Here is an 11,795-nt window from a genome sequence, read left to right on the forward strand (position 1 = left end):
CTCTCTCTCTCTCTCTCTCTCTCTCTCTCTCTCTCTCTCTCTCTCTCTCTCCCTCTCCCTCTCTCTCTTTCCCTTCCTTTCTTCACCTTTGCTTTAAAATATCTGGGCAAATTAGTAAATGCTTTTTATGGGATAGGCATCATTCCCTGAACAAACTTATCAGAGAGTTACTATTCTCGTAATCATCTTACATGAATGGACACACAGTAACTGGTCTTAAAACTCTTCTCCCTGAGCTTCTCCCAATGTCTTGCTTCCTACATGGTCTTTGTCAACCAATTTAATAGTAGTTTCTAACTTACCTAACATAAGATATCACATATGCACATATGCATAGTCTTACCACGTTAGAGAAATGCTTATTTCCATATCTGTTAACTGCTGTGAGGTCAATTCTACATGAAACAGTTCCCTTTCCACGGGGTCCCTGCCATGGGCATAAACATTTTCAGCGGATACCTATCAAGTTCTATTACTGGAATTCTTGGTCATTGCATTGACACTTCTGCTCTGGGGAGAGCACACCAGCTAAAAGATGCTCTATGAGGGTTTCAAACATTCTCAGTAAACCCTTGTCTGTTTACTTCAGTCTAGGAATTCACCATGGCTCCCAAATGTCCAGACTCAGACAGCTCCAAACAAGCTAGCAATGCTATGATCTGCTTTACTTCTGTGAAATAGTTATTAAATTCACTTAGCAACATTTATAAGCATTCCTGAAAACATGGGTATTATTTCTCATAATAATAAATACCTGAAGGAGATTTCAGTATATTATGAAGAACATCATGTCTTCAAATTTTTCAATGGCAATGTGATGCTTTGCCTAAATATTGGGTTCTTAATTTTATTACTAATACTTTTTTTTGGAAAGTTTTACTGTTTCTTTTTTTTAAAAAACCAGAGGTGTACTGTCATATACATGCACATTATTTTAAGAGCTAAGGTTTTTATTTGTTTAGATTAAATTATCAAAGTATTCTATGGTGTAGCTGCTGTCATCATAGTGAGGACACGACTTGGTTGTGATATGTAATTACATGAGGATGCATCCAAAATAGCATTCATTATCAGCGTGCTAAGTATTTCTACCACTTAGAAGTTATTACAGCTCTTGACCCTAGGCACCAGGCAGCACTAGTAGAAAGCTATAGTAACATCTGATAAGGAGATAACAAAATTACATTAAGTATCCGATACCAAGGGGCATTCTGTGGGAATAGAGCGTCTACTACTCATCACTGAAGTATGCCCACTTGTCCCTAAGAAGCATATTATTTTCCTCAGTTGATCTGATATAATATTTTATATCATATTGCAAATTACTCAGGATAACAAGATACGGCATATAATCCATTAAAGCACAAGGATACGGTATTTACCCTGCCAACAGCCCGTTTCAGAGAAAAGGGAGTGGTGATGGTTCTTCCCCTCTTCTTTGCTAGCTGCCAACATTTACATCTCATGTGCCCTGAGTGCTGGCCTGGGTGTGTTGTGAGTTGATGCTTTGTGAATATTGGAGTTGAAATACGGTGTTCCCCTATGACAAGTGTTAACTGGTCTCTTCTCTTTCCCCACATAGAGACTTAAAATCGCTTCTAATTGTCTATAGACCATAAGAGGAGTGTGAGTATCCTGGTCCCCATCATTATGTCAAAAAAGGGAGGAAAATATAGAATCACCATAAAAAACTTAAAAGGACATAGTACATGCTAATGACAAGTATTGGTTCTGTAAAACTTTAAAATATTTAGGCTAGTAGCAGCAATCCTCTTAGTGCTTATTCTGAAACACAGGAGCAAAGTTGACAGAGGTGCAGGCAGTGGGGATAAACCCAGATTTACATATAAAACCAGTATTTTCCTGACACTACTGGAAGAGCATGTATCCGTTTTGTGTGTGTGCACACGCGTGTGTGTGCATGTGTGTACATTTGTGTTTATGTTTCTGAATTCCTCCTGCCTTTTTCTCCAGTATCATCCTAAAGAAGGCATAGACGCTTCTCTTTTATTTCCCAGTCAAGATTTTAGTTTATTATTGGAAAAAGTTACAACCAATAGTTTTAAAGAAATCATACCTTCCACAACTCATTTCTTGGGATATGCTTTCTATTCATGCCTTTTAATTCCTGGAACACACATGGTGGGAGGAGGGAAGTGACTCCCAAAAGTTGGTCTGTGACCTCCCTGTGTGCACCACTCACACATGAACACACTCTTACCAAATTAAATCAGACATAAACTGTATTTATACATCAAACACCATTATAAGCCTCTAACTAACTTTTTTTTTGTCTGATTCACACTGTGGAGCACAAATTAAAAAGGCACATACATCATGCATTTTTATTGAATTAAAGCTTTCTGAACCAAAATTTCTGCCAAATCTTCCAAATCTTATACATGATACCCATTTGGGTCACTATTAAAGCTTCCATTCAGTAAACAATTAATGATAGTTTGGAATCTTAAAATTTTGACCCTGCTTTCTGGGTATACACTGGCCAGTCAATACACCTTTTAAAATGTCTCTTTCAAAACTCAGCATATTATGTCAGAAATGGTCCCACACAGAACAGAAAGCAAGACCATTACCCCCCCACACACACACACACATACACCATGCTGTTTTGGATGCTAAATTGCTCTTCTATTAATGTATTTTGCTTCTAAAATTGTGTGTGCATATACTGAGTTTGTAAGCAAGTATAAACACTACTAATATTTCCTTTCAAAGGAAAAATTTCTATTTATAATCCTTTTTAAGTTATACACGTGTAAGTTATAGTAAGCTTAAAAACACTAAACATCTTAGAAATTATCAGGGAGGTAGTAAAAGTTTCCTTCCACATCTAGTGAAGTTAGGGAGGCAGCAACTTTTGCAAAATCATATAAAAATCTGAGACTCCATGAAATTGATATAATCTTCTTATAATGGATCTGTCCTAAACAAAGATTTGGGCTAATTATATTGTCAAATATAGGTTAAATACAGCCTCAAAAAATTTTAAACTGCAAAACCAAGGTGGGGAAATCAAGACCGTTAATCTGAATTATCTACTGAAAGATCTGATGTGTGGTAACAGACATCTGCATTGCGCACTCCTCCAAGTGAAAGATGATTTAAGATACAGAGCTGGGTGCCATCAGCCAGCTCCTAATTGCGGATGGTGAGATACCAGTCACGGCAAACCATTTCCTGTCCAGAGTATTCCTCGTGATGAGTAATTTATAGTGTGAGTCCGTATCAGTTACCTCTGCTAGGGCTCAGCTGTGCCTCGGCCATCAGTTAACTTAGCGTTGGCCTTGCAGTAAACGATCATGGAACCTTAGAGAATGAAACATTCCTTGAGATAATATAAGAAACGAAGGGGATTTTCAACCTGAGACAGGGTGGACAGAAAGCCAGATAACAAAGGCTGGATATGCTTTAGAGAGCAGGGAGGGCAGGAGACCAGGAAACGGGAAGCAAATTCCGGAGCTGTCACACACCCGTCCCTATTACATTTCATTCTAGAAGGCAGCACTTCTAACCATTGCTAGGCAGAGTTCCCTGAAGTTTGTTTTTGCAGAAAGCCTTGGGAGTTCTTACTAATTCACCTTTCCCTTTCATCACTCAATGTAGTTCTCTAACAGCTGCTTATTTCCCTTCTGGACTTTGGGGCTAAGTTTCTTTGAGCTCTGCATAGCTCAGCAAACACTTATGGAGGTTCTATTAGCATGGGTGTCCCCTATCAGCACGTATGTCCATGTGTAGGCATCACAGATTAAAAAGACAATGATTCCTTCTAGTCCAGGAGCTCCCAGGGATATACACACACAGATATTGGTGATGTAAGCAAAATACCATGTGAGGGGAATTGAGGAGCTTACAATTTTGCTTACTGGACTAAAAACTTTCGTAGAAGAACTGCATGATCTTGGAACGTAGTATTCAGTGATGATGATGGTAAAGGATCAAACTATCAATTGTCTGAATCCATCTTCAATCTTTCAAATTTGTCTGACAGCTTTATTTAAGATTGTATAGTGGTACATGTGGCCCTGACTGGGCTGGCTAAAAGATGCTTCTAATGGAACCACTTCAAGAAAGCTGTCTTCTAAAGTCACAAAGATGACTTAAACCATTGCAGGTATTTCTTTAAATCCACTGTTCCGTATATCAGCAATCTACATGAGGAATAAGATAACTAGCTAGTTAGCTAAGTGATGTAATATTTATGTACTAGATACCAATTGCATGTTAAACCAAAAAGGGACAGTAGCAGACTTGGTTTCGGAAATCTGGCTAACTGTTTGGTAAATAAAAGTCAAGTGCTTGGGTGCCAGCTACGCGGCATGTGTTGAGCTCGCCCTCCATCTGCTGCGGTCTCTGCCAGCTGCTCTACTTGGGATGTGAGTGGAAGGCATTAGAAGGGAATGAGAAGCCATTAAGAAAGAAAGTCAGCTGCACAGGGAGCAGGTTTCTTCTGCCTATGTCTCTACTCGCTCTGTCCTCACAATTCTGATCATTGCAGTGATGGATCGTATCAACATACACCTCCTGACAAGACAACGACGAGACAGTTCACCTCACAGCCAGAGTTTTTCACCAATAAAGTTTTAGCCTTGGAACTTTAGCCAGTGAAACTAGAAAATATCACAGTGAAATGATAATTTTTGTGGTCATTTTCTATACATATTGGTTATTATAAAAATTCCAATGCTATGTCTGCGTTTGATAAAATTTTCATTATTATATTTTTTAAATACACAGGTAGATAAGATGACTTTTTTTTTGCAAAATACGAGTTGATTACATAACTAATCAATAACACTAAAAGGTATTATTAGTTTTAATAGAAAGGTGAAACATAATCATATTGAGATTGTTTTTCTTACAAACAGCATATTTTTGATTGGTAATACTTGATATAAATGTAAAACTGGTATTTTTTGTTCACATAAAGTACACATTTATTTCTTCAGCCTTGACAAAATATCCTATTGTTCCACATGAGCTGAACAAAGATGACCAATAGACATGCCAAACTGGACAGGGGAAACTCGTGAGTCTCCACCCCTACACAAAGAACTGAAAGCAACTAAGAAATGCTGAGAGCAAGAGAAATGATCTTCCCCAGGTTATCCAAGACCAAATGCCCAGCATGAAAACATGAACGCAAGTGATATCACACAGGCCAAGAGGGTTACATTTAGGAATATATCAGAACACATACACAGATATTCATGGAACAACAATTTAAAAGGAGGCCATGAATTTACAGAGAGCAAGGAGCGGCATATGAGAGTATTTGGAGGGAGGATTGGGAAGGGAGAAATGTAATTACACTATAATCTTAAAAGGTTCCTTTTTTCTCATTGGATAAAGTTGTGTGTTCTTATTTGGAGGTTTCAGTTTCTATAAATCGCTATGTGCAAATACATATTATTTTTTTCTTAACTTAGGGAGAAACTGTGGAAATAAGCTTAATTCTGATTGTCTACGGAAAAATTAAGTGAAACTAGAAATGCAGAGAGGAAGCCAAATGGCTTAAACAAAAATTATTTTCACTAAACGCCTATAAGTTTTTTAGTCTCCGAGGCATTAACGCCACATCTGGACCAGGCTAGAGCAGAGCTCATTAGGATTCACAGCAGCTACAGGACCCGTCTGCACGTACATAAACCGAAGCTGCATCTGCCTTTATTTCCTGGAGCTGCAGTATTTTCTCAAATGCCTTTTTAGGGAAAGTCGAGATTCAAACATCACCATCCTTTTGTTTCCCAGCAGAAAAGAAATGCAGAGACAATTAACCATGGATCAGCCTTGTTTGTGCTCATGCCAGTGCAATGGCTGGGGACCCAGAGGTTATTGGAGAAAAGAGCTGTCATCGAACGTCCGGTATAATGAGGGTAGTTTAGCAGCTTATTATGACAGGCAAGTTAGCAACTGACCCATTGTGTTATTATATGTAATTCTTCAGTATCTTAAAGAATATGGCTTTTTACCATTACAGGTTATTTTAATGAAGTCATGGAACTAAGTTTAATGTCTTTGATAGTGAGTACTCTGTATGTATATGCTCATTTGCCTGTGTGTTCATGCATGTGCATCAAAAGCATATTTGGTAAAAGGTATAAAAGGCAGATTTTTCTATGTTTCAGGTCAACTCAGAGAGTAGTCATGAGTGGGCTGCTGTCTATGGAGTGCAGACTACAGATCTCTAGAGCCACCTTTGGACATGTTGGAAATATTTCAATTCTAGTTTTGAATTTGGAAAAATGAGCAAAATCAAACCGTCATAGTTTCATAATTCTTATTTGTGTGGGTAAAACTGTAAAATCCTCACATTGGGTGAGCGAACTGGTTTTCAGTAATTCTCAGGAGACGGACACAATCTTCTGCAGGTGGTGGAGCGAGAGGATCTAATGTTAAAGACGTTCATAGACTTAAAGATCGGGACACAGCACTCTCCAGAACAGAATTTAGAGAGCCAACGTCACAATCCACTCCCTAAGCTGCAAGGCAAATGGATTTGCGCTTTAATTCAAACTGAGCGCGAAAGGAAATCTGGGTCTTTGGCCACATCCAGATGATGCCACAGCAGGAAGGCTGGTGTGGGCAGAGTGTCACCCTCTAACTCCACTTCTTGCAAGTTATGAAGCTTAAGGAAGTCTAATTCTCTTTATATATTAGATCCTAAATCAAAAAAACTAACAACAGCTCTGAACTAAAAGGTCTTTAAGTATTGAATGAGTTAATTTAAAGGAGGCTCTTGGCAGTGTTTAGAACATAAAATTTATTGCATAAGTGGATATTTTTATAGACATGATACAAGTTTGTAATTCTATGTGTAATTATTTTGAAGGAGTTCACTAGTTTGGAAACATCACATTTTTTTTTGTCAAAGAAGCCAAAGACACAGATGATAATTTGAGTTTTATTTTAACACTACTGCTAAATAAATTTTGAACAAGATACATTTCCTTAAGTGAGTTCTAATTTGGTCTCATTTTAAGCCAAGATTTGGAGCAAGAACATCAGCAGGCTGTATGTTTGAAATATATCTTCTAGTTATCAAATGTTTGTATTAGTCATTAAGCTGACTCTTCCATGAACTTCTAATTTCATCACTAAGATGAACCAAAAGGGGTCCAGGTATGATCTCCATTTGATAACAGAGAAAGATTGCTGTACTGGAATCCACTCCAGGAAGTGTAACTCTGCTTGCCTAATGTCAAGTACACACTGATGACTGGGATCTATGCTCTATGTACTCTAGAAGGAACAAAGGAATTTAATAACTCTTTCCTCCTTCTTGGCATGGTGATACACACCTTTTAGCCCCACACTCAGGAGAGAGAGAAGCTTGAGGATTTGAGTTGAGGCCAGTTTGGTCTACTTAGTGTGTTTCAAGCCAGTCAGGACTGCAAGGTGAGACTGTCTCAAAGACAGACAGACGGACGGACGGACGGACGGACGGATGGATGGATAGATAGATGGATAGATAAAAAGTTATTCCTCCTTAGGTGAAAGTTAATCATTTAGAAAACAAATATTACTTTAGCATCATTTAGGTTCTATTTTAGTTATATTTTTACTACTGCATAAGTAAAATAGACATTATTGGAAAATAACCTTATTTTTAAAAACTATTGATATCTCCCTCAAACAATGGACAATGTACTGGCACATTGGGAAGTAGGAAGTAAAACAATTTTTTTTATACAATATGCAGACAGTGAAAGCAAGTATGGCTCCCCAACTGGAGTTGCAGGATGCTCAGCCACTGTTCACCTCACCAAATTTTCCCACTTTAGACAAGAAGGACAAAGTGTGTCTGTATGTGCATATGTGTGGGTATGTGCATATGTGTGGGTATGTGCATGTGTGTCGGTATGTGCTTGTGTGTGGGTATGTGCTTGTGTGTGGGTATGTGGGGGGATTGTGTGTGTGTATGTGTGTGTGTGTGTGTGTGTATGTGGGTATATGCTTGTGTGTGGGTATGTGCATGTGTGTGGGTATGTGTGGGGGGTTGTGTGTGTGTATGTGTGTGCATGTGTGTGTGTATGTGTGTATGTGTGTGTATGTGTGTATGTGTGTGTGTATGTGTGTGTGTGTGTGGGTATGTGGGTATGTGTGGGGGGTTGTGTGTGTATGTGTATGTGTGTGTGCATGTGTGTGTGTGTATGTGGGTATGTGGGGGGTTGTGTGTGTGTATGTGTGTATGTGTGTGTGTGTGCGGTGGGCAGGGGTTGTGCATTGTGGTTCTATGCATTCCTGTACTTATTTCTTCTGGAAACTCATCTCGCCCATCTACATAAGCTTACCAAAAGTAGACAGGTATTTACTATAGAAGGGAGCATTCCCCTAGGAACCAACAACAGCTAGTTTACCAAACGTAAGCAGGATTTCAGGTGAGCGGCGTCTGTGATGCAGACAGTTGCTGTCCTGTGATATTTGACAGGAAGGCTCTATGCATCAGGTGAGGTACGCCTACTCAGTGTCTGCACTGGCTGATAAGGGTAATTTGTTAAAAAAATATAATTAAATGCTATAATTCTTCATTCTTAAAGTCCAAGTGAATCCATTCTCCAAAAATACATTTCACAAAACAGTGCTATGCAGTGTATTAATTTGCTTCTGTCTCCACAGGGGAAAGAAAAGCCACCTTGGTTGAGTGCCACTTTGTTCAGGATCTTCACTAAGAATAATTACTGCCGTCACTTCACCAGATGTCTAAGTACAGGTCTATCTTACAACAGAATTTGCATGTGAATAATTTAATTTATTACAATATCATATTGGGGGAAATATACATTGAAACTAGTGTGCAAATTTTGCTTAATAATGTTCAGAATATGCCTAATTCCATAATCATAAATCAGTTTCTGGTTTAAATGTAAAAAATATTTCCATTTGAAAACAATGCGCCAGAGGTGTATGCGCCATGGCGTGTTGCCTACATACTTATTCCAAGGTGTTTCAACATGTCCTATTTTTATTTTGTTTTTGACAGTACTTTCAAGGACTTCTAAATTTAAGGAAAAAAAATTGAAATAATACTAAGTGAAGCTCAGCGATGCTGTTTGGCGGACATGAAAGATACCGTAAGTTCCATTAATGAAAATGGGGAAACATAGCTGTGAAGATTTGTGGTTCTAGTCATTTAATCACATACTATATGTGAACCAATCATTTTCTTCAGAAATTTATTTATAAAAAATAAGACTGAAGAGATGACTTGGCCAATAAAGGTTACGCTCACAGGCCAAAAATCAAAAATCAGATACAGTATTTTTATTACAAAGCAATAAGAGCATTTTATCTGAAATGTTTAACTAGAGTTTGGTCTAAATTTTTGAAATTTAAAAGACTGACGTTTCTTCATTAGAGTCAAATCTTTGTAAAATATGTCAACTATACCATCGAATAAAATAACAGTGACTTGCTATTATTTTCATTTTGCACGGGCTCATTAGAATTACATAAAATAAATGTTAAACCTTGGATTATAGAAGTGAGGAAACACCGGGCTGGCGGTAGTTCTTTTCCACAAGTGTAAATGCCTTTCACAACTGAACGAAAACTAAAGTTAGAAGCAGAGCTGGCACCACCAAGGACGCAGACCCTGGGACGAGTACGTGGTTAAAGACTGAGTTAAATGGGGTATTTATTTTGGGGGGTAAAACTTACAAAACACCAACGTTCAGGAAGGGAGCCTAGTTTCTGGAGCAGGAGCCGGAACCAAGAGGCTTGCTGCTCAAAATAGACCACGCCCCAGTGGGCTGGTATTTCAGCGGCTATTGGATGAAGGGGCGGAAGGCGCTTCCGCAGCACTGAGTGTTTCTCTAAAACCCAGGGCAATGCTCGCCACTAAGTAGGGTTTCTAAGCTGCACGGAACTGGCTGCAGAGAAAGCAAACTAAGCTGATACTGTATTTAGCTCCACTGGAAGCCGAATGAATCTGGACCCTGCGCGACTCTTGGAAGCAATTGAAATAGCCTGGATGCAAAAGAAAACTGCTCGAGGTACCTGGGGGAGGAATTAACGGACAGTTTTGCTTTTTTTTTTTTTTCCTCTAATATTAGTTATTCGAATTCTCAGAACACTTGCCTTTCAGTTAAGAAAATGAAACGTCAAGAGCCCGAGAGGCGTTGCCAAGTTCACACTGTTCAGCAAGGAAGAGTTGGACTGATCCCTGCATCTTTCTCCGCGGAATTCACTTTATTACCTCTACAGGCCGTTTACCTATGCATGGTCCCCCCAGTTGTAAGACGATGGTGCAAATACTAGGCTGACACTCTGCACAAGTTGATAAGGATGAAATAGTACAGAATACAGAATACCCGAATGACAGAACACACATAATACTGAGGTACATTTCAGAAAAGGGAGTCGCTTTCAAAATGGAGGCTAGTCAAGAGAAGGAAAACGGACTCGGCAGACCTGGACTCAGTTCTTAGCCTCAACCTATGCTGTTTGGGCAATAATTAAGCCTCGCTAACCCTCAGTTTTTCCATCAGTAAAATGACAATATTAATTCCCAACATGAAAATTTGTATGAGAGTCAAACACAAGCACCAAAAGCATTGGCCTCAGTGTTTGCACACGGTGAACAGGGAATATGTATATTTGCTGTCTGGAATGATTTGCATGCTTAATGAGATTTAAGTCTTCTTTACATAATGTGTTAATTATTTTGAACTTTCATATAATGATACCAAAAGCCAAGGAGCCCAAGATTTATAACTGAAATAATCAACCCTGCTTCACTTGAGAAATCTCCTCTCCAGCACCCACTGTGATGCCAGACCACCCCATGAAAAGTAGGATGGACACGATCCACTTACTCTGTGGAAGTCTTGAGGCCCTGTCAGACATTAATTTCCTTCCAAAAAAAAGCTCAACTAGATTATGTAAATAATCATGAATTTTCAAATGAGGAACTGAAGTCTCTTTTCCCTTTGAGAGGAAAGTACAGTCACCTGACCATAGTATAAATTAATTTATGATTAGCTAAAAGGCACATTCAAAAGACCAGAAAACATTGTAGTGAAGTTGAGCTTGTCCAAGGGAAGGCAAATCTGAACGCATGGGTTCTCGCCTATGAGTGCTTGCATACCGGCAGGTTAAGAGCAAGCAGCATTCACCCTGTTCAGGTCTTTCCAGTCTCTCTGGGTAGTTTTCTTAGGACTCTTAATATTCTCATACAGCATCTAACATAGATAGTCTCCATCTTCTTCCCCAAGTGACATCCCAGGAAGCAAGTTATCCTATTCTTTATTTCCCCTAAAACCTGAAGTAATAAGCTTCCCTACCTAGTGAAGGTTCGCCAATGGATTCTGCTCAATGGGGACCTGTCAGTGTACCGGGGGGGGGGGTATGTTCCTCAGATGTCTCGAGAAAAGAGCAATAAGGAAGGGTAGCGGGCAGCTGGGACACAAAGCCTGCTTTACAGTGTTGTTTAGAACGTAGAGGTACAAAGACTCATGGTTCTAAGCTTCTCTGAATTTCCTACCATGATCTCAGAAGCAGACTCAAATGCTGACAGGACTCTGGTTTACAGAGATCTTCATCTCCGTTGAGTTTGTGAAAGCCTTTGTGAAATGTGTTTATGGGAAATATGAGGGGGAAAATCTTAAGTTACTTCTGAACAAATCCCTTTATCCCAAGAGAATTAGTTGTGTACACATTACCGGTTCTCCTTTGTCCCCTTTAGGTCCAAGGGAACCCAGAGTTGGTGAGCCTGCTTCCTCCTGAGGGGGAAAAAGATGAATGCCTGTGTCAAAATCATTCTGTTTCTTTTTTCT

The 11,795-nt window shown here is 39.1% G+C and overlaps 1 protein-coding gene across 1 annotated transcript in view; it reads right to left on the reverse strand.

The window, feature by feature from the left end:
- Col19a1 (collagen type XIX alpha 1 chain) overlaps positions 1 to 11,795 on the reverse strand; it is a 319,373-nt gene that overhangs the window by 240,300 nt on the left and 67,278 nt on the right. Inside the window, exon 9 of the mRNA XM_026785603.1 lies at positions 11,682 to 11,741. Within this exon, the coding sequence (XP_026641404.1) occupies positions 11,682 to 11,741 (60 nt within the window). The remainder of the gene's footprint in view (positions 1 to 11,681; positions 11,742 to 11,795) is intronic.

This window comes from Microtus ochrogaster, linkage group LG2 (assembly GCF_000317375.1).
Source record: "Microtus ochrogaster isolate Prairie Vole_2 linkage group LG2, MicOch1.0, whole genome shotgun sequence".
Classification (NCBI taxonomy): Eukaryota; Metazoa; Chordata; class Mammalia; order Rodentia; family Cricetidae; genus Microtus; species Microtus ochrogaster.